The sequence below is a fragment of the Scomber japonicus genome, chromosome 16 (assembly GCF_027409825.1).
Source record: "Scomber japonicus isolate fScoJap1 chromosome 16, fScoJap1.pri, whole genome shotgun sequence".
NCBI lineage: Eukaryota > Metazoa > Chordata > Actinopteri > Scombriformes > Scombridae > Scomber > Scomber japonicus.
Genome location: NC_070593.1, coordinates 16604411 through 16628414, shown reverse-complemented (window position 1 = coordinate 16628414; position 24004 = coordinate 16604411). Strand labels below are relative to the sequence as shown.

Sequence of the window (24004 nt, the reverse complement as noted above, 5' to 3'; positions counted from 1 at the left end):
AGAAGCAGACTCTATTGCCTCTCATGAGCTTCATTTGTTTAGTGAAAAAACAATAATTTACATATTCAGCTCCAAAAGGGCATTTTTTTGTTGAAAGGTTGTTAATCCTGCATGTCATAGGTGTCCCTGTGTGTCCCCACATTGCAGTAACTAATGAGTCTTAAGTTGGGTTTGGTAGTGCCAGCCCAGCATATTTCTCGAGGTTCAGTTCACAGTGAATTGTACGTTGTTGTGCCTCCACTGTTTGAGTCCATACGTGTGAACAAATGGTAAGTCATGCATTTGTCAGACTTGGTTTTGCTGCTTCAAGAAAGATGAGCACAGACAGACAAAAGAGCATGAATAAGCCAAAGGTACTATGACAAATGGCTATTACAGTTACTGTGAGCCTGAGTTGTGTGGTTGTAAACAACTATTCTCTGGCGGTTCAGTGTTTCTGAGTAGTTAAGGTCATGTGGTGATTTTAGTTGAGTGCTAATTTGAGCTTTATGTGCAGCGCTCGTGAAAATAGCGGTGATAACAGTCCAGACCTTCAAAGGCAGGATGTTCCTCTGTGTTTGGTGCTTCTTCAGTGTGGAAACAGACCCTCACCCCTTAAGTCATGTCATCACATTCTTCTGGGTGAGCAGTGGGACCCACAAAGAGAGCACATGTGGGCTCAAGGCTCTGGCCGCGCCAAGCTCTCAGCTTTGTGCGCACCGTGTCTGGAGAGACCTTCCATTTGGCCGTCGTTCAGGTTTTCAGTCGTTTGTTTTCATTTTACTGTGATGAGATAGGCTGTGTCATCACCCCCCTCCCTCCCCAACAACCCTCATGAGGCATGGTTGTCTTCCCACAGTTCAGTGGTGCGTGGGAGAGAGATCTGCTTAGTACTCACCTAGGCTCAAGCTGGAACTAAGTTTTGAAATACTCAGGTATTATTCAAATCTTACTTTTCCTGTTTTCGTTCGACAGTCCTGCCCATTTGATAGTTTTTTCTTTGAAGTAGCCATTTTGAAAAGTTGCTGGTTAAAGAATGATGTGCTGATAATCAGTTAGCCTGTACAAAAATCATTAATTAATTAAGATAAATCCCAAATAGACAACTGGCTTATCCACAACCAGTGAAAAAGCAAGTCTAAATTGAATTCAGCCAAATGGAAGATGTGTTACTCTGGCTCTCATCGTCCTGATATACAGCATGAAGTTAAACTTGCTGATGGAGAAAGAAACAGCATGATTATGTTGCTCTTGGCTTCTCCCGTGGCTGTTTTTCCCTGCTTCTTTCTCCCCATTTTTCTTCATCCTCCCATCACTGAGCTCCTGTTGGTGGAGCAGAGCTTTCGCCATGCATCTGCTGCGCTGGACCGAGAGACTCGAGTCAGGGGAACGTGTGGGTTTGGATTTCCCTTCACCTCGGAGTCCATAAGAATGACTTCTGTTTGACTTGGTGGAGGTTCAGCACAGAGCGGTGGATTCCTGCAGATTGCTGGAATTCATTTATCTGCTAGGTTGTGGTCCCTTGTTCCAAGCAGAGTTTGAGTTTTTCTTCAGCAGAAATTAGGAGAAGCAAATGTAAAAACACACATCTGTAGAGCTGGGCCATTTCAATGGTATTCTTTCATAGTCGAGCTTCAAGCTGAAACTAACAATTCTTTTCATTACCAATTAGTCTTTTAAATGAGTTTTTCCATCAATCATTTAGTTAAAATGTTGACAAATGGCCATCACTGTTTCCCAAAGCCTAAGGTTCATTTGTATCAACCAACTGTCCAAAACCCTAAAACATTCAGTTTACAATCAAATAAAACTATTGTATTGGATCTGTTGTTTAACTGTTTTGTACTTCCTTTTTCAGTGATGGTGATGTCAATTAGTGCTGAAATGTGTTGACAGTACATTGATTAGTCGATTGACAGATGATCTAACCCTAACCCTTACCCATAATTATGATTGCCAGTAATTTAAGTAATTTATCAAGCAGAAAATGCCAAACTTTTACTGATGCCGGATTTGCATTCTCTTTTTTTTATTGCATCGTAAATGTAAAACTATTATTATATTAATTTTTTTGTTTTTTACTTTGCTCAGACAGAGGAAATAAGCAATCTTGGGAGTTGTTCTGTGCAATTTTTACTAAACAGTTACTTGATTTATTATAAAGATAACTGAAAGATTAATTGATGATCAAAAGAAGCGCTTTCACGAAGGAGAAACAGACAGATTGTGACAGATATGAACGTGCAAGGGCTGATTCATGATATCTTGTTTTGTCATGTGGGTGTTTTTGGTGCTGTGTAAGTTCACTAGTCATGGAAGCAGATATTCACAGCACCCCCAAACCCCCCACCACCACCACCACTCCCACACCCCCACCATGACCACCTGCCCCCCTAGCACTCCAGCCAGCTGCTTCTCCCCAGGCCAAGGTGAGCCGTCACCATTGGAATGACATATCTGCCTGTCTCTGAGCCGTCCGATCCGTGGAACGTGAGGATGCCAATTCTCCTCTGGATTCCCAGTGGCTCCGGTCTTCATTTAAAGAGTGATCTAACGTTGCATCTAGCTTTGTGATGTTGTTTACTGGGAACATGTGAGCAGACATCTCAGCCATGCTGGCACTACTTTTTGCAGGGACGGGGAATCCAACCCTTATCCCGGGTTATTCTGGTTGTGTGTTAACATGCTGTCGAATGGATGCTCGAGGAAGTTAGCCGATCCTGGGGTAAAGTAGTCTCAGTCCAGGTGTGATGTGAGGTGGGATGGGCCCGGTCTTGCCTCAGGAATGGTCTGAAATCACTCACTAATCCCTCACTTTGTAGGCGCTCTATTGAAGGAAGACACACACATGCCCGCGTGCAGGTGAATGAACAAACACTACACTAAGCACACACACAAATGCGCACGCTAACCTTACCCAGTCTGAGTAAACATCCTTTGAAGAATAAAGTGTCTTTTAAAAATAGACTTCCACTCATATCAAAAGGGACTCTCTGGAGGGAGGCAACTAGTTATTGTTTAAACAGGTTGCTTGTTGTTGTGTGACATATAAGACCAGCCCCAGTGCCAATCCAGATAATCAAGAGTCACGATGACAAGAGTCATTATGGTTGGCACCTGCTCAGAGCAAATATGGACACATTTAAGATCATTAGCATATATATTACATCTGGTTAAACATTCCTTTTTAGTTTTCAAATGTATTTAAGGATGTTGGCTTTGTGTCAGTACAGTTGTTTTAGTTTCTAGTCTAGAGTGTACATGTAAGATTGGGGTCGTTAGCTGCTACAGTGTCCCATTCCTGAGCGGGTTTGACCGATGGGGAATCTCTCCACCTTGGGACAGCTTTCAGCGCCATCTTAAATGGAAGGTCCTCAGTTCCAGCATTGCTGTGGCCCAATCCACTCCTCACAGGCGGCAGAGCAGCTGACATACCTGACGAGGCCAGCATGGGCACCTAATGAAAGCAGGAGGCACACACACATAAACAACTCACACACACAATCAGCTAAATGTGGGTGGAAAGTTTATCCCTAAACATAGATGTGTAGCTGGCTATAATAACCTCGGGTTCTCTCTGGCTTTATTCCATTCTACACTTAAGCGGTGGAATTTGACTACCATAGAAAACACACACACACACACACACACGCGCACACACACACACACACACACTCACACTCACACTCACACACACGTTCTGTGAGCTTGTTTGCTCAGGCCTGTTATACTTGGTGAAGTTGTCCTCTACAGTGACCTCTGCTCGGGAGACATACTCGTCAGCGCAGGCCGAGCTCTACTTTACTTTCCTCTGGCGGACTGGCCTAACCTGTTTTGCCTGGTAGAGTTGACGATACATTACCCCCTTCCCCTCCCCTCCCCTCCCCTTCCCTCCAACTTTCACTCACTCTTTCAACATCTTCAGTGTTATTTTTACTTCCTTTATTCACACTCTGAAACACTAGTAGACAAAATCTGTATTTTGCCCTGTTGTTTATACTAATAATTGATTCACAGACCAAAGGGGGGGGGGTTGCAGAAAAGTTCATAACCCATGACTTTTGGCCTTTTCTTTTTTATTGGGTTGCTGGCATGCAGGTTGATAGCTGCCGGTGCTTAAGGGAAAGGGGGTCAGTTCACGGGGTAAAGAGACCCGTCAGCTGTGATTGGCACCAGCACATGTGGGCATTCACACCTCTGCCCCTGCCCCTGGCTTGGCCCTGTTTAGGTTGGCCTCATCAACCCTTGCCCACGGGCAGGCTGGCCTAGGCCAGCCCAGCGGAAAAAGGAGTTGTCAGCTTTAGGGGCTTTGCGCTGGGGCAGCTGCCACTGGTCAGGCGGTTATATTTAAACTTGTAAGGCGAGGGAAGGCACTGTGCGGACAGCAGCTTTTACACTTGCTACTTGCTGCTCAGTGGGCCAGTGGGCAGCCCAAAGCTCTTTATCCACACAGAAGCACTGGCAGTGCCAGGGCAGTAGGTGGAAGCGTGGGCTGAGAATGGGATGGCACTAGGCTGGTCCCTAACTAGGCTTATTAATGTTATCCCCTATACAATGCTGACCACTGTTTCCCTTTCCATTGTTCTCATTATCACTTTGTACATTAATGAAAGGCTCTCACTGCCTCTGGAGCTGTGCTTTAGCTAGTTGAGGCTTCTCAAACTATTGAGAAGCAAGCAGGCATATGTGGTTTTGCGTGTGTGTGTCTGTGGATCTGATGGGGAGGTGCTGATGGAGAGGTTAGTCTCTAAGTGACCTTGATGTGTCCTGCTGAGGTGCAAAGTCAGGGGAGAGATAGGACCTGCAGAGTGCTGCTGGTGTGTGTGTGTGTGTGTGTGTGTGTGTGTGTGTGTGTGTGTGTGTGTGTGTGTGTGTGTGTGTGTGTGTGTGTGTGTGTGTGTGTGTGTGTGTGTGTGTGTGTGTGTGTGTGTGTGTGTGTGTGTGTGTGTGTGTGTGTGTGTGGAGCACGTGTTTCTGGTGGCATTCTGATTGGTGATGCACTATTAGCTATTGATCAGGAGTGGCACAATGCAAAGTCTCTAATTTCTCAGATACGATTGTTTTTTTTAAAGAGTTTGGAGTCTTTTAACAAATGTTATAAATAGAAATGGTAAAACTGTAGATGCAGTGTAAGCAAAGTAAGGAGCATCAAATCATGGGAGGTCCAGAGCAGGTAAAACATCCAAAAAAGTGAGTTTTAAGAAGAGTTTAAAAAGAACATTGTTCCGACATCTAGGAGCAGCAATGGAAAAGACCCAACCATGTCTTGTTTCTAATGTAGACTTTGGCACAGTCGGTACTATGCCTCGGGGGCAGACCTCTCATACCTTAAAAGTAATGTGACTTTTATAAGACCCCTACCCCATAAAAGTCACATGAATGCCTGCCATATCGCTCTGTCAGATGGGCTAACCCTGTTTCTTTCCCAGATGGTACTGTTAAGATGGACGGCCAAGTTAAGAAGGAGTAATGTGACGGGACATCACGAGCCAAAACCTAGAGGCACAAAGTGCAAAACACTTTTCCCAGGCCAGCACACCTGTCTGCCCTACCACCAACTGGACAGGCAGCTAAGTTGGCTTTATTTGACCTTATGAGGTAGTTCCACTCCTACTAGGAAATTGAAGCTGGTATAACGACATCACTATAACTCTGTAAATGTAGGAAGATCACAAGAGCAGAAGAAGTAGGACTACTCCCTCTGGCGCGCAGGTGATTTCCTCAAATCATCCTCCCCTGCGGTTTTATTAAGATTGATGGTCCCTAGAGTTTCATTTTAGTGTCACAGGGGTATTATAAGACTCTTAAATACCAATAATACACAAACTTAAAAGCAGCATGTGGGCATACAGTACATAATGTTGTATAGGTAGTAAGATGGGCCCCCAGTAATGTTGAAAGCAGATGTTTGCGTTGGCGCTCTCAGAAGTGTTGTTTCAATGGCCCGTAGTCCCTCAGCCATTTCTGCTCTGCTTCACTGGGCCTGGCTTGGGGTCCCGTCTCTCTCTCCCTCCTTCTGTTGCTTTCTTTCACCGAAGCATTTGGAAAACAACATTCATATGCTGTAATTCACACAAGCTTTTAATAGGACGTGATGAGTCCATGATTGAAAGTTTTCAAGTATTATTAGGTAGAGCGGAGGATGGAGCAGCTCTGCGTTACATGGATAGTCAGATGGGCTGTCATGCATCAAAAGCAGGTTATGTGTAGCAACATATGTACACATTTCTGTTAACATTTTCAGGAGAACAAAGACTGTTATTGTGTATGCATGTCTTATGCTGTGTTTGTTCCTGCCGATGCGTCTCTGCCAGTTTTCAAGGTGCCCTTGCAAAGGAATGCAACAGAAATGTTTCAAGACTGGCAGTTGGCTGATCTGTCTGTCGCTTAAAAATCTGATTTACTGCCCTTTAGCCATCTGCAACTTCCAATTTGCTGCACTCTTTCTCCACCATTCCACCATTGTAGACTTTTCTTCTTTTGCCTCTCCCTCCACCCTTTCGTCCCAGCGCGTCTCTTTGACTGCCGCAGTAGGGGAGTTAAACAGTGCTGAAAGTCTGAAAGAAGATGGATGGAGAGACTGAAGGAGTGCGAAAGAGAGGGAGAGTTACTGGGATTGGGTTGACTGGTCTGGGTTTCATTAGCCTGTGGTGGGGGTCTGCTGTGTTGGATGAATGGATGGGACAGGATGGGGGGATCACTGGCACCCTGAGGTTAAAGGGTGAGCAAAAACCATAGACAATTGTGTGTCTAGTGTGTTTTTTTAAAGGAGAAATATAGCAATCCACCCAAAAGCATTTAAATGGTGTTTAAAAAGTGTGCAGATATGGTTAAGCTATTCCAGGGCCATTATTTAATTGGGCGTTGTTTTTTTATTAGACAAATCCCAGTTGTAGGAGGAAGTAGACAAGCTGCCTTTACTGTAAACCAGCATTTAAGACATTAATGTATCTAAAGGATTTCACTCTTAAAAAGCTTTTGCCATGGAGTATGTCTGAAAATCATATGTTGAAAATATAGTCATCAAATCAATGAAAATAGAGTTTATTATCTACAAAACATTCAACAAAAACAAAAAATACTACACATTCTTTCTGGGCTGCTCCACCATTAAATGTAAACTTTGGAAGTACAAGCCACAAGCCTCTACTCCATGAAATCAATTTACTTCCATAAATCACCATCTAATCCTCATGTTTCGATCATTTTCTGAGCAGCTTGCCGACTAAAGACAGAGGGGTCTGCCTGTACGGACCAACTGTGTGCCACCAGCCCACTTCTCTCAGGCTAGCTTGGCACTACGTTTCCTGGCTAACATGAAAGCCAGTAACTTCCATGTTCACACACTGCATATTTATCTGTCCGATGGGGCGATTGAGAACACAAGTGATTAATTAATACCAGATTTGTCTAGTCAAGGAGCAAGAGGTTCTTTATAATGGACCGCTTTTCTATGCTCAGATGTAATTCGTCATAGGAAAAGAAATCAACAAGAACAATGCTTGTTATTCCACTAATGGCATCATAAAAGCCAAAGCTGCATGTTTTTGGTTTGTTCTGAGTCAATGTTCACCTATCACTATTTCTTAACTGGAAAACCCCACTCATTCTCTCGCCAGTAATATACTGCCATTGTCGCCATCACTGCTGTTCCTCCCACCTGCATGTATAAACCACTGCTGAATGAGACAGGTTCAGGCTTGCTTTGTTCAGGTAGCTGAAATTATTCAAAGAAATAGCTTTAGATGGACTATATCACAAGAAACTGTTAATGCATAAGATTCACAAGAAAAAACCTGACCCACTCTATTGAACAAAGTGCTTCATCACATGAAAGATGCAACATGAATCTGAAAATACTGCTGTACAACAGTCCATTGTTGGCAATGATGCAAATTAAGTCTAGTACAACCATATATCAAAAAGTAGCTAACTTTTGTAGATGACTTATTGTCGAATGTATATCTTGTCAAATCGCCCAATAATACTTGGAAATGTAGGAAAACACTAAACTATATGAAGCATGTTGAAGTGGCTAAAAACAGTTGTAAAAAATCAATCTATGAATGCCTTAACACTACATATTTATGATACATACCATTACAAGTGTAAGTTTTCTCTATATGTGTTTTGTTAGAATAATTACCACCATGTTGTGTTTGGCTCAGTTGATCTACCTTCATCACCATCTCAGCGTGCATCACATTGTGCTTTTGTAACTTCCAGTTCAGCTTAGGTGGCTTTATTTTCCCGTGTGCGCTTGCATGGGCCAAAGCATGTGTGAGGGCAGGCAGTCTGAAGCCGTGGGGCACATGTTACTCGTTTACTTTGGTTTTCATCAGCTCCCCTCTGAGTTCTGTTGTTTATATTCCCCCCACTACTCCTTTCTTTGCTTTCTTTCTTATCTTTTTATGTTTCCTTTGTCTTTGAGTTCCTTTGCTACCCTCTAAAGTAGTCACTGTTTGTTTAGACATCATCTTTTTAATTTCAGGTTTGTTTCATGATTCTGGCTCGTCTTCTGAGGCTGATTACTTTAATGCTGGAGAAAACATAGCAGTCTGACGCTGTGTGGAAATTCCCCTTCAATGGCAGAGCCCCAAATCGAACAATTCTACAATGTCCTTTAGAAGTATCAGATTTCTCACTTGATCGCTTGGTCAAGGGCATTAGGAACTGGAGTAGCTTGACTGAAATCTCAACTTTGAGTAATAATGGATTGAAGAAATGGACAGTTTTCTGTGCTTGACATATCAGATTTAGTGTTTCTAATAGGATTTTTTTTTTAGCAGCAGTGTTGTCTTGCGTGCACAGAGCCAACTTTGCCAGGACCTGTACTTGTGCACAGCAGAAGTGAAATAACCTAAAAGTACTTTGGAATGGTTCCAGATAGGTTTATTCATGTTCACCGAATCATGCGTGTGATAATTTACAGGAGCTTTTGACACCAGAAGGACTCCGGAGGCCCAGATAGATATAGTTGTAATAAATGTCAAAGAATGAAATGCCTCAACACAGTCGGGGATTTGGATGTTCTCACCCAAGAAAATGTTCTGGTATTTGACCAAAGAAACTGTGTATTTTTCACATCATTTTCCACCTTACAATATTTATTTATTTGAAAAAAGAAAAAAAGAAAAATGGTTTTAGTTTTTCACAGTACTACACAAATATGCTCAATGACTAAGTAAGCTCTATGTCATGAAATAATCCTAATTCAGAAAAGGATTAGAATTGATATTTATTAGAAATATTGTTTCCAGTGCAGCAACAATAGTTTTTACAACAACAACGTTACTATATAAACTAAAATATCTCACTGGAAACAAAATAAAATAAACTTCTGGCATGAAAATACTGAATGAAGTTTAGAAAGAATGAGGAATAAAGACATCAATCAGTAATCCCCCCCCTCCCTCAGCTGCTGTTGTCATTCACTGCCTGCAGGTACCGCTGGTAGAGGGAGGGCTGCCATCTCAGCCTGTAGCAAAGTTACAAGAATTTGCCAAATATTAAGATATTTGGCAGCCTAAGCTAAACAGTGAGGCTACATAAAGACAGCTTTTGTTTAAGATTGTTCGCTATTAGCTTAACCAGTGCGCTGTGGATGTGTAAAACATACCAGCGGTGGATGGGAGTCTGCAGGCAAAGCAGCTGAAACTAGAAAATGCATTTCCTGCGGAAAATGTGTGTGAATGCAGACAGCTGTAATAGATTAAAGCATTGCTGAAAATGCAGAAATCTAAAGCAATTTTTAAAAATCTTGTATGGCAGTTGATAAGTAGTATAGTGGTGTTTCACTAATGACCATAAGGTGGGGCCATGCTTCAATATGGCCCGCCCATTCTTATAGAGAACTCGTGTACCAAATTTAATTTGATCAAAAACAACAGACTTGTAGAAATATTGTTTTATGATAAAGCTCTCCCTGTGCGTACTGTGTGCTGTGTATAACTTTTCTACATGTTTGTTTGTTGAACAGGTGGTTTGATTAAATACATATTGGCTTTTCACTGCACTTAAGTTTTACTGCACTTACAATAATGAGCGTTGTTGTCGTTAACCTTTTTGTGTGTCTGTGTGTGTGGAGGAGAGGACAGGCTGCAGCAATGACACACAATCCCATTTGCTTACCACCAGCTGCTTGAAGCAGAGAAAGTGGTTTGCATCTGTTGTGATTATTAGGTACAATGTGAAATTTCAGCTGTGGAGTTCATAATTTAGCAGCGGCACTGCACTGCTGTTGAAAGCATGTAGGGGAAACACTGACAGATCTTACGTCTGTAGGACACAATGTTTTTGGTGAATCAGTGGAAATACAGTCAACATATAATCATTTCTCTCTTTTCTGCATTTTTTTTGTTTTAAAGATTTATGGGCATTTTTGCCTTTATTTGACAGTATGTGGCATTGAAGCCGACAGGAAACAGGGAAAGAGAGAGAGGGGGAATGACATGCAGCAAAGCAGTCCCTTGCCAGAATCAAACCATGGATGCTGCCATTATGTGGCATGTGTGGTAACCACTCAGCTACCAAGGCGCTCCTCTTTTTATGCATTTATACATTATCAGTAGATTTGTCTTTTGGTGGTTTTATGGGAATAGCCAAGTTTGGAAGTTGGGAAGTACACCTGCTTTATGTTATATTTCTTAATCTACCCCACCATAATTATTATGTCGTTTGTTTCCTCTTAATCAGATCTTGGAAATCTTAATCAGATTTCAAGCAATAGTTGTTGAGTTTCCAAAAATGTATTCACCACTAAAAACATGTTCAGTTATCATCTCAGTTGGGTTTCTCCACAAAACCAGCAGTGCCCTGAGGAAAGTGAAAATGTTGTAAGACCAAACTCCTTTCTCCAAACCAGTCAGTCAAGATGTTAATGCTGTAGTTTGATTGACATTAAGCCTTTCAAATTGTTTTTTCTGTTTGTCTTCCTGATTGTGCCACAGTCACAGTCTCCAGTGTTGCACTGCATAATAAACTAAGATAATGATGATTTCTGTCTTTTGTTTTTTTCTGTTTTCAGCGTCAGACCGTATCTCTACAGGCTGTGCCCAAGATACAGGAAGCACTTTACCACTACCAGCCCCTTCAAGTTGACACCTATGGACCTGCGGTGCCTGAATTAGAGCAGCTGGGCAGACTTGGGTACTTTTTTTTTTCTTTTTTTTTACACTCATGTCCATACATCTGTCATAATCAGGGATTGAGTCATTTTCAGTTCCTTCAAGCAGGACACTGAGTTTTAATTTAACACTGAGATGAGCATGGTTGTCAAATTGAATGATAGGCAGAAGAATAATTAATAACCTTTCCATAATTTCCAAGGAAGTTTTCTGGAAAGAATTTTGTATTTGACAGTTTTATTAGTTGTTATAGTAGTTGTAGATTTTCAGAGAGATTTCCTTGTAAATATCCATTCATTATTCATTTATTATCAAAACTTTTTTGGTTAAAGTATATGCAAAATAAAGTATTTTGCATATATGTTTAATTGCATGCTTTCCTGTAGACACGTTTAAAGTTTTTGCATGTCCAGCTGACTAAAAAACCCGAACTAAGCTATTAATTGAAATTAATTGTCTTAAAGTTAAGCAACTAAACACTGTCTCACTTTTCCCTGTGAGAGGAACCAAGTTCCATTCCTTTTCTGCAAACCTTTTATGAAGTTACGCTCCACATCATTTCTTCTCTAGGAAATTATAGGAAACTATGGGACTTGTAAATGAGTGTTGTGCTGAATGTTGAAGAGTTTTTTTTTAAACTCTGCACATAGTTTAAGTGTATTGTAAAGGTTTTGTTAGAGAGCTGCTAGAAATCCATTCTGCTTGGGAAGCCTGGCTCGTCTCTCTTGACTCTCCTCTGATTAACTGGGAGAGTGAAAGCAAATTAGGGGGGAGGAGGACTGGGACAAAGAAAGAGAAAGGGAGAGTGAGAGAGAGTAACAACCATCACCCTGCCACAAGCCGCCACACTGCCTCTGCAGGAGCGTCCATTAACACACACAGGAAGTGCTTTCCCCCCACGGCCCCTTTGGGCCAATCAATCCACGACGCCATTGGTCCAGTCCTCACCGAATGCAAGCCATCCATCAGACATCCCAGCGCCCAGCCGTCTGCACTGCAACTGGCTGGCACTAAAGTCTGCCCACACACTGAGAGCGGCCTGCTTTTATTGGGTGATAGAAGCAAAACAGGGTCATATTCTTTTTGGGCGAGCTCATTGACTTTCAGCATTGCTTCACCCTGACAATAACCTTCATTTGGCTGAGATATGCTTATTTGAACAGAATGTCAGCATGTTTAGGATAAAGGTTTTCTAGTTTCATTGTACTTTTTTCAGTATTGTTCTTCAGATAAAAAGTGTTATTGACTTTTGTTGCACAATTACATTTACCTAATTATCTGAAAAGTACCTACATAAGGTGAAATGTTCTCTTTAAAGGATTACAGGAGAGTTAAAGCAGAATAACTGGCACTTATTTGCATTATGTATTCAGTGAAGTGCTGAGGTCCTAGTTCTTTTGGCCAGGCTGATCAATATGCAGATGAAACACATCTCACAATTTTTGCCGCATGCTGGTGCTCAGAGAAGGGAGGAAGAGAAGGGGGGGCCCGGTGTCAGCAGTTCAGGGGTCCAGGAGGACCGACGCTGGAGAGGAACAGCTCTGCCACGGAGATAAATGAGGCTCAGTTCAGTGAGGAACACCAGTCCCTCTGGTGCAGGCCGCAGGCAGCGACACAGACAGGCCCATTCAGACAAACCACAACTCCCAAGATGCAATGTGCTGTTAAGTAAAAGCAAGAAATAGTGCTGACACTTCTGCGCAGTTGGCAGTTTGTGATTCAGCTAAGTTTGAGGTTTTGTGCATGCTAGCTCAGATACACATAGATAATAAAGCTCACACATACACACATACACACACACACACACACACACACACACACACACACAGACAGTGTCCCTTAAAGCTGGTATACATTTTGTGTCATATGCACTCACACTCACCCCCATTATTGCAGTCCCAGCATTTTGGCCACAATGGAACTTGGAGTGATGTGGTAAATATTCACAAGTATGTGTGTGCAGAGGAGGGAGAACGCAGACAGCGTTGAGAGGGTGAAAAGTGAGTCCCCTGTGTGGAGCGCTGGACTGCAGCTCCAGTCCTATGACCTGTGAAGGGAATATGGTTGAATGTGTGAGGAGATATGGATGTGCCTGAGCGTAGATGAGGTGAAAGGGCTGTGAGGGGGTAGGTACTTATTTTAAAACACGGCTGTTTGTCTTGGTCAAGGCCCACGGTGACAGCAGCACCACTGGTGATTTGTCTTAGACACAGCCATCAAATGAGACTGGAGAGTCGAGCTCACACACCCCCTCCCTAGTGGCCCCAGGGCCTCTGGGGCTGGACGCTTGCACAGGATGTCCAGTTAACACAGGACTGACTGGAGCCATGCTTTTTTATTTCAACTCACTTCTTTTCTTCTCCGCTGCGCTTTCTCCTTCTGTCTCAGTGTCTGTGTCTTTTTCGCCTTGTCCCTTTGCCCCCCAAAAAACCGCAGGAGTGCTGCATGGCTGCCAGGAAAAAGAAGGGCCACGCCTCTTTCACTGTCTCTCCCTCTCTGTCAGCTGTACCTGAATAAATATGGGCTGAGCTGAGCTCTTATATTAAAGACAGCTGCCTCAATACTGTAGCAGAGTAAAGGCTGCATGTTCAGGCAACAGGGGCCTCCAAAAGTGCTCATTCAGCTTCTACCTCAACGTCTACCCCCCTCCACACACACATGTATATTCAATGCTCCTCCCCTGATGTGCATAGGTGCATTTGATTTGCCACAGAGGATAGGACCCCGACTGTGTGAGGTTTCAGTAATGCCAGTATAGTGCTGTCCATCTCATTGACTGGCACCAACCCAGAACCATGCGTGAGCTGCAGGAATTATGAGTAGACTATGAATCTAACACTGCAGTCTGTACTCCAAATGTCCTGCCATGGTTCCTTGCTTTTATGTTGAACAGTAAAAAGCCTTTAATAAACAAAATCAAAGAAGAAGTAAATACTCTATTGGAGACACAAACGGAAACATATGATGTTTACGTTGACATGGCTAAGATATGAATCTCAGCACACAGCAACCAAAGACCGAAGCGGTAGCTGTTTTAACTCCCGCCCCCTCACTCTGATCCCCGGCCTGCTGATGGACATAACCTGAGTGGAAGCACTAGTGCACACCAAAATACACCGCACCAATACAATCGTAGTTAATATGTCTATGTTTATGTACATGAGCTCACGTACACACACACAAAAATGTACTTTCTATTTTTGTTTGTGTGTGTCGATGAGCATCTGGGTCTCAGTTTGTTTTCTACAAGAATAGGTTTTTAAGCTCTGACTGCGTAGACGATGAAAGACTAACTGGGATCTTGGACAAGGACAAATCATATGGGGGAAAAAAAGGGGGAAGAGAAATTGGCCGCAGAGCGTTGAAAAATTTGACTCAAACCTCAAGTGCTGACAATGAAAGCTAGCCAGAACAGTTGTTTGTGTTGGCACAGGTTGCCCTGAAATTAGCCCATCTCTCTCTGACAGAGGTTGCTCAATGCACTTCGCCAAATGCCAGTGTGTATAATATTTTGAAGTTTTGCCTCCTCCCCCACTCCACATTGCTTTCTATAATTGGTGGAAAAAGTGAGGTTTTCTGTTGGGAGCGCTTGTCAAGCATCCGTCTCTTGTCGGTGGGGTGAAGGGGAGCAGCTGAATGAGCAGAGTGTTTAGTCTGGAGCTCCTCTCCTGGGGATGCACTTCTCTGCACGAGGAAGTAGTCCTCAGCACACTTTATCCCACCAAAACAGACAACTAGTCACTAGCTGACGGTTTACACAGTGATGAATAGTTTGCTGTTAACTTTGTTCCTAAACCAAGAAACATTTTCATCGCCTGGAAACTGCCCCCAAGTCTTTATTTAAGGTGACTCAATCTGACTCAATTATGGCCATATGTACATACTTTTTAACAGATGAAAGTAATACATAAATCACTTGTGCACACAGATAGACTAGCAATGTTTAACGTGTACTTAAAGGATGTCTGCTCACTGTTCTGGTTGGGAGCCAGGGGTTAATGGGTCTCTGAGTGATGCTCTCCTCCTGCTTGTGTTCTTGAGCTTTCCAAGCATCCCTTGGTGGCGTCTGCGTCTTTATGTGGTTGGTGTGTTTGAGTGTCTATTTGTTTGTTTGTTTGTTGGCTTATACTGCTTGTTAAGTGCTTTGGTGGGAGGGAGATATTCAGAATAGTCAGTGGTGCCATCATAGCCCTCAGTTCCTGGCAGTCAGCTTAGCTGGCCTCTCCCTGCCGGGTTGGCCTGACTCCAGGTCTAAGCGCTCCATCTACCCAGCTCTGGCCTAGCTGGCCAAAAGCACTACCAGTGACCCCGGATTTGGCTCTGGGAGTTAGCAGGACCACTAAACATGGTCCATAGAGGACTATTGAATCCATTTCTGCCATCACTAAATTGGAGTATATGAGGTTTAAATTGCATACAAATCATTCTTTCCTTACCCTGCTTTCCCTCACTCCCTCTGTGATGAAAGTGCAAGTCAGCCATGATATTCTTCTTTTCCTCTCAATGTGCGGAGGACAGCCGCTCCAGAGGAATGTCTAGAAATGGCCATGGACAGCTTTTCCATGTATCCCGGCTTCTCTGATCCCTGCAGGGTGCATATCTATCTGATGGGCCTGATGGGCCTGGAAGGGCCATGGGGGGAAGGATCAGAGGTCACTGACTGTGGGGGACCTGAGGTGCAGCATCAGGACGTCAGAGTGCTGAGACTGACGGGAGCAGAGTGATGGCACCTTGCAGAGGCGTGTCTCTGGGCCTCAAACAGTCATGCACTCAGACACACTTTCACACAAATGCAGCTTTGATGCTTAAGTTATGAGCTGGAGACTGTGGTGCTGGTTAGCATGATCTCAGATGAACTCCCTCAAGAGCAGTCGTCTTTGATCCACTTTTACTACCATTAGATAATCTCTCAAGGCTCTCACTCAGCCAATTAAAATATGCTGTGATGTTGGCAAATAGTACTATTTATGGGAAAATGGTTTGCTTGACTCTTGCATAACAATAGGGCTTTCCCTCAAATACTTTGGGGTTGCCACCATAACCAAGACCTAAAGCTGAACTTGGTTTCTCAGATATTTGATATCCTTCATTCTTCCACACTACACACGTGCCAGTATCTTGTGTTACTAGATCCAGCATTGACAGTAACTATAGACTTCAGTGCAGTGCTTCTCTGACCATTTAAGTGCTTCCATAGCTCAGATCTAAAGGCTTGACTACAGCCACAGGGCTCACAGATTTTAAATTTGCATAGCCAAAAGAGACTACAGGCACTATAAAAGTGTGGAGGCTTGAGTACACCTATTTGACTTGCAAACCTGTCTGTGTCAACAGGATGCCCCATCTTCACTCATCACATAGCCACCGCCTAGCTTCGATTCTCAGCTTCTCATACTGTGGGCGCTTACTTTCCTCGTTACTAACCAGATCAGAAACAGAGTGGAGTGCGGCCACCGTCCAATCCCACCAGCCCCCACCCAGGCCATTATCCCGTCTGTCTCAGTAAACAGACCATTAACAGACAGCGCTGGTGGAGGCCAGATCACTATTGTTTTCCCTCCCATAGATCTGTGCAAATATTGATCTTCTCTTGAAGTATGAGTCAAAATAAGCACGCGCTGTAGTTGACTGGAGGCTTTTTACTTGTGGGTGAGTCATTTCTGACCCAAAGAGCGAGCTGAAAAGAAGGGGGCATTACAGAATGACAGAGCGGGAAATACATTTGTCTTGTGTGTATTCTGGTCATCTAAAAGGACACCGCTTTTAATGTTATTGTTTTCCCTCTGTGGGCCATGTGCCAGACAGACCAGCAGTCTCCTCCTGAGATGAACCCAAGCCAGGCTAAACCAGGCCATTGCCAGTGAAGGAGACACCAGTAAGCAGGGAACTCCGGGGATAGCAGCCTCTCTTGCCTCCAGGTTTATTTATGTCACAGCCTAAAGGCGACAGGGTCAACACCCAGCAGAGGGTGAGGTGATGTCTCCAGACTATTTTAACACACACTGATCTGTGTGGAGGTTTGCAGAGCGGCCACTCACTCTCAAGGGTTGCATGCTTTGATTTTGAGCTAATGGTGCTCATAACCATGCATACACACACACGCACTCAGTTTGTGTTAACACTAACACCGACAGACTGGAAGTCTGTGCCTCTCCCCTGCTCTTCACCCCAGGGGTAAAGGGCCTAGCAATGTACAGGGGGATTAGCTGGCTCATTTTCCCCTCTTAAGAGCTGGAAAAAGAAAACAAACTCCCGTCATGTGAGGCTTGGCTACGGGGACTTGCCACGCACATAATGGTAGGAGGTACTTCACTATGATGTGATGTGTACACCCAACCCCCCCCCCACCCACCCTCCCCCTCTTTGGTCTCTTCCCATCTTTCTCCCTAATTGAAATCCTCTTTTCCTCTCCCCAGTGCTTGAGGTGCTTCTGTAACTGATACCTGTGGAGGAGAGTCCCCTCCCGGGAAAACTCTATTCATCCATCCTTTGTATCGGTGCTCTATTCCCAGAATGTTACATCTAACTGTTAAGGCTCCTTTTCTGTGTGTGTATATGGGTGTGCCTTGTGCTAGCAGCCATTCACTGAACAGCATATGTCCTTCCATTGTTTACGGCCCCATTTGGTTAACGATGACACTGATGTCATGTCATTATCTACCCTGTCCAGTTCAGTTTGCCCCCCCTCCTCCTTCCCCCTAAGCTCTCCAGGGGGCAGAGTTATCAAGTAGCAACCCAGGAGACGAAAGAAAGATGCTCTGTGTATCAGTTTGCTAGCAGGGTGTGTGATGCCTCTCCAAGCTCCTCTGCTGTGGTTAGGTGTGAAGCCAGTGGCTCAGTTAGTCAGCCAGCCTCTACTGCCCCCATTAGGTTTGACTGAGGAGGTGCAGGGCAGCACTTGAGCGCTCTGGATGAGTAGTGACAGGTGACGTTTGGACCAGGAAGTGAAGTTGCATTTGGGTGCATGTTGCACAATAGTCCTTTACTGAAGGCACCTCTACAAGGCGGTCTTTCATAGACACAAAACAAGTGTACCTCTTAGTCATTATCACTGATACCAACAGGCTGCCTTCTTGAGGACAGCTTATAGGGTGCCAGTCACTTGACATGAAAATGTATTTCTATAAGCGTTAATGTCAAGTGTCAACCAAAGCTTCTGTTAACGCTCCAAACATGTTTCCCCTTTAACTAAGTGTCAGTGATCCCCCTCCTCCCTCTCCTCTTCTCTTTTGGGATGCAGAGGAGCAGACTCAGCCTGTTAGGGGTGATGATAAGACACATGATAATGGATAAGGCATCCAGGCTCGTGAGGATATGATGTAACCACATCTAGCCCCCCTCACACACTCACAGAGTACAACTTGAGATGATCTGGTGGACAGTGGGTAGTCTAATGGCTGAGGATCTGTCTCACACACTCGCACATCCCAGAGGAAGCTGCATTCAATGGAAAAGAGTGTGACCTATGACCTGCAGTGATGAAAGACTGCTGTTGACAGATATAGTATACCTGTGAGAGTCCTCTGTGTTTGGCTTGTCTGCAGGGGTTTTGTTTCTGGACCACAGCCTGGACCAATTCACACATTCTCCACTGCTAAAATTCTGCTCCATCAGTTCGCCGTCGGTATTGATACAAACAGCTTCGCCCTTAGACAAACATGTATTCACACACATGTGAATTGTGTAGACACACACAGGGGCATAAGCACACATTGCACATCCACACAATGCACTCAGTGTGCTGCGTCTCTCACAGGGGTACATTTTCTCTCAGGGTAGAGTGTAAGAAGGAGGGGCAGATGGGGTAGCAGTGCTGTGAGTGAAACCGGAGCTGCTTGAGGAATGCAGGGGGTGTTTTTGGAGGACCGGAGTGGAGTTTGGGGGGAGAAGAGGCGGAGAGGGGGGTGACTTAAGGGGGTAGGTTGGGTGATTAGGGGGTGACAGCTGAGTGCTGACCCCTCTATAATGACAAATCATCTGGCAGGTGTGTGGCTCTGCACCCTCCCCTACACCCCCACTGCAGCCCCTCCTCAAGCCCCCATCATTCCCAGGCCAGGAATCCTCAACCGCTGCCGGAGCAGTGCGCTAAAGGAAGACTTCCGGACATTCACAGTGTCATCCAACAGGCTCATGACTGGCCTTTCAGAAGTACGGGGCAGCCTCTGTTCATATATAGCATTCCCTGTGCTCATCAGCTGTCCTCTGTGTCCACTCACCACAACAATCTAAGCTCCTTTGCTTTAGTAAACATAGCTAATGAGGCTTCAGTCCTTGGAGCAGTCTCAGGTAGGGTCAAGTTTATTGATTAATCTTCTTTTAGACGTCATTTTTTTCTTCCAGTGTTCTGAAAAGTCAGTTTGGGTCATGAATCATGCTGATGACAAGCTTAATCCAAAAAACCTCTGATCTTTTGTGCTGTAAAAATAAGAGCTGACCCAGGATCAGTGAGGGTGATGTGAAAGTGGACCAGGTGCCAAGCTAAGGCCCGCTCTCAAATCAGTGCTGAGACTTAGAAGGAAAATGCAAGAACAGCCAAATTTAAGAATGTATGGATTCATATATTCATTCAGATATTGCCTTACAAAGAGCTGTTTAGATCCTTTGAACTTTCTGCATATTAAACAGGAATGTAAAGTTTTAAAATGTGAAACACAGCCAAACCACACACAATCTACTGTGAGCATTGTTTAAGACTGATTCAGTTTGCTCCATTGTCTTGTGCGTCAGCTCTGTGGTTTGTACGTTGATTAAATTTATATATATATGAACTCTGGACAATAATCTGAGAATCAGTCTTGATATTGTCCGGAGCTGTTCTTTCACACATGTAGTACACAACAGGAGATTGTCCGTTTCATTTAGGCGATGTGTGGTGCCTGGGTAGAGCATGCAGGAGGCAGAATATGAAGCAAAAGGTCCAGAAGCTCCAGAAGTCGCAGTGTTTTGTTTTTAGCACATTGAAGATGGCAGATGTTTGTGCATTGATAACAATACCACAAGTGTTTTGATGCATCCACAAAATCAATGAAAGAGTGTTTGTGTTCTTCTGGTTTTGGACCAGTCACATGATAGAAACATCATCAACATGTCCACTCGCTCACTGTGAATTCCACGGCCATCAGCCTGCTCCATTCACACATGGGCTCAATCAAACATTACACAGACTTTGTACCAGGGAGCTGGCAGGCATTAAAGTCTGTTTAATGTCCGGTCCAACTGATTCGGACATTTACGTTCTCACGTACAGCTCCTCCGGGTAATGTCTAGAAAAGTTCAGAGTTGCAGTGCATGTGTGAAATTGACTTGTGTGTCTTCCTGTTGAAATAACTGTTGTAGCATTACAGGCCTCTTTTCTTTTCCATCAAGCCTGGGCTTCCACAGCTCTTCTTAATCCATTTCCAGCCTACACTAGGAGTCTAGACAAGGGGCCAACACAGCCTGCACCTCTGCCTGATATCTGCTGTTTTCCCTCCAGATTCCCAACTATCCCTACTAGCTATTTCCCTGAAGAACCCAGACACCCTTCGCTCCACGACAGCATCGCTGATCCAAACACAAAGAGGAGCCACACATTCTCAGATGGAAATCACGCAGAACCCGCTGGAACATTTTACCACTTATCTTTTCACTTTGAATTAGAGATGGGGCTCTGCAGTGTTTTCCAGGCAGCAGGAGTGGAGAATACTTTAAGGGTCCAGTCAGTGAAATCTTGACCGTTATTAGCATTAGCAGGAGACATTGCCCAGGTATTCAGAGTCCAGACCCAAGTGGAAAAATGCTGTTGGCTCTAAGCAGCTTTGATCCAAGTGCATATGGCTTTTTGAAATAGCAGGAAAGTAGCAGGCAGTATCAGTAGTATAATCACATAATTTATTATGATTTTGAGAAGTCAATATTTTAAATTTCACAAATTTGACACTGATGTTGCTGTTGATTCCAAAGGAATATTACAGTAACTCATGACCATTGTTTATGGCAAAGAAAAAGAAGAAAACTATTTTATTCCCTTTTAGTGTGTTTACCAATGGAACACCCCCCCCCCCCCCCCCCCCCCCCGTCATATTCCTAGTGACAATTACAGTCTGACACGCACACTGTCACACTTTGTCATTCAGTTGTCTTCATCACCTGCACTCGTCTTTCCCGCCCCCGCCCCCCCCCCCAGGCGACATAATGGGCCAGTCCAAAGTGACCCATATTTACCCAATAATATGAGGCTTTGAAAAGACCCATATCGAGTTGCAGCTAATGCTCCAGTGGGGCCCAGAGAGTGAAAGATGTTACCGGCCGAAACGGCTTGGGTTTCAGGGCCCTCCGAACAAAAGGCAGTCCAGTCCTCAGAGAGAAAGGGAGAAAGAGGGGACGGTGGGGGTGGGTGATGGAGAGGGACGGTGCAGAGTGTTAGAGCACACACTGAAACAGTAGCGTCAGAGGGTGTAGGTCTGAATTAGCATTTCATTTTATGATTGAAAGCACTGTGAAGAGTCTGCCTGGTTTTGTAGGCAGGGGTGCAGCACACATTTAATGCATTTCGTGTCTTTACATGTCTCGGCTGTTGTCAGTCCACTCCTGATAGGTCGGCATCGTCAAGCAGTCTTAAAGTCTGCAAAGAGTCAAATTCATCTTTCCGCTTTACGAGCATCTAGCCGGTCTTGTGTACGCACACGTATGTGGTTGGCCTTTACAGGAAAATGCACGTACAACCGCTCAGTTAATGGAGCAGAACTGAACCACCTCCGAGTGTTTGGGGTGAGCAGAGGGTCAGAGAGCGTTGGTTTAAGAGAAGAGGGTTGGTGATCATGATACCCAAAGGTGATTTCATCTCACATCCTCCCTCCCTCTGTCTACTTCCCACCACCTCACCCTCTTCCTCCCTCTCCCCCACCTTCATGTTCTCCTTTTGCTCTCTTGCTCTCTCTCTCTCTCTCTCTCCTTAGGGGCAGGCAGGTATAAAGTTACACAGAGCTCTCAGCTTTCTTGGAAGGAATGACCACATGAGTAGCTTGGGGATTAGATTAGCAGGAAGAGCAGACTTAGCCAGGCTGTAAATAGCCCACTTTTTTCACCATTAAAAAGGCCCAGTACAATATAATCAATAGATAGCACTCATCTGATGCAGGAAGCCATATGAGAAGATCTCCCTCAAGTGCTCTGAAGGACAGGCTACAGCAGCTTGGACTTAATGAAGTTATTATTAATCACTGGGCCTCCTGTTTTGAACTTGTGTTGTTTCTCTAGTGGATGATGAGTGGTCTTTGTGTGCAGGACCTGATTGACATCTCTCACTGCTCTTCTTCTCACTTTCACTGCCTGTCGTAAGACTTGACAAGGTCATGTTGTGTGCTATTCTTGAATGTTTGACTGTATGTCATAAACATGCTAGCAAGTATGTTTCAACTTTATTTTTAGCGACTGTTTTACTGCATTACGAGAAAAACCTCCAACGCACCTTGTAGACTCGTGAAACACCAAAGCAAAGTATGATCTATTCAGTGTGTAATTTCACCAACACCTTTTTCTCCCTGTCCATCTCTCCTTCACACACACTCACAAACACACATACACACATGGCTCAGCTCTGTCTCTATGAGCCTCCCCACAGGTGTTAGGTTACTCTGTAAAGCAGCTTGAATGGGCACAGAAATCACAGAGGGCTGTCTGTGCTCTTGATTCCCGTCTCACTTTGAAGTTTCCTCCGGCTCACAGGAACAGGGGCCACAAAGCCAGACTCGTGTGAGGGCTTTAGGCCCTTCTGCCATGACTATGATTTCTACAGGGGGCAGGGGGGCAGTATTGACATGCAAGGCTACGTGTTGTCTCAGTTGCTGGAGGACTTTGCTTTTTTAGCTTTGTAGTCAGATACTACAAGAGAAATGTACTACAGTGTATGTGTTTGAAACAGTGGAGGAACTCACATGACTTGTAACTACTAGGGCATCTATCACTGTGAGGACAAAATGTGGAGACTAAATTAACAGCTCCTCTGTTTTTCTGTCTGTGGACGAGTGTGAAAATAAACAGTGACTTTTGGCTTTGCTTAAGAACCTAAAAAGGGGCTCCGGCAGGATACATCTGTATGCACTTAAAAAAAAAAAAGACACATATAATACTTTAATAGAGCCATGTTGGAGAGGCTTTTTAGGCACAAGGTGTTCCAGTGTTAGTGTATGAGTATGCATGTCCTCGCCGATCTCATCAAAGGAGCAAAGGGTCCCGGAGAGCCAGAAAAAACAAGTTGAAGTGTGGATTTAATGACGAATAAACTTACACTCAAGTTACTCACAGGAACTACTATTGAAAGCAGCTCTCAGGCTGCCGGTCAGTCGCATTATTTAGTAAATACCTCTTTGATGTCACTGATAGTGGCTTTCTGTGTGTTCTGTGTGTTCTCAGGTATTTGAACCATGTGCGGGCTGCCATGCCTCAGGACACAGCTGGAGGATACAGCTCAGCTTTGGCGTGTCATCGAGCCGTCCAGGATGCTTTCAGTGGGCTGTTCCTCTGGAAAGGTTGAACACATCCAGAGCTCCACAAGTACAACAGCTACCGATTTAGAAATGAGAACTGAATGGACTATAAATACAGCATCACTGCCATTGTGGAGAGGACAAAAGCTGCTGTAGTGATCACATTTTGTTTGGGTCAAGTTTGTACATGGCATTTTATATTTTTGTGTTATTTTGATATTTAATAAATCACAGTGAACACTGACTGTCTGTCCATCATTATACAGATTTATTTGAAAATGAAACAACTCAGGATGTAAGCCATTGCATACTGAATAATAGTTTTAATACATACATGTATGAACAAAGGGGAGTCATTTACTGAATTAAAAGAAATAAAAGCAACAGTAAACCAAAAAAAAACTTCAAGCCTCAACTAAAATGTATCCTCAC

The 24004-nt window shown here is 44.1% G+C and overlaps 1 protein-coding gene across 1 annotated transcript in view; it reads left to right on the top strand.

Annotated features, from left to right (window-relative positions):
• The window catches only part of mnat1 (MNAT1 component of CDK activating kinase), a 34154-nt gene extending 10228 nt beyond the window's left edge, over positions 1 to 23926 (top strand). Inside the window, exons 7-8 of the mRNA XM_053335608.1 lie at positions 11006 to 11127; positions 23499 to 23926. Coding sequence (XP_053191583.1) covers positions 11006 to 11127; positions 23499 to 23619 — 243 coding nt within the window. The 3' untranslated portion in view covers positions 23620 to 23926. The remainder of the gene's footprint in view (positions 1 to 11005; positions 11128 to 23498) is intronic.
• The last annotated feature ends 78 nt before the right edge of the window (positions 23927 to 24004 follow it).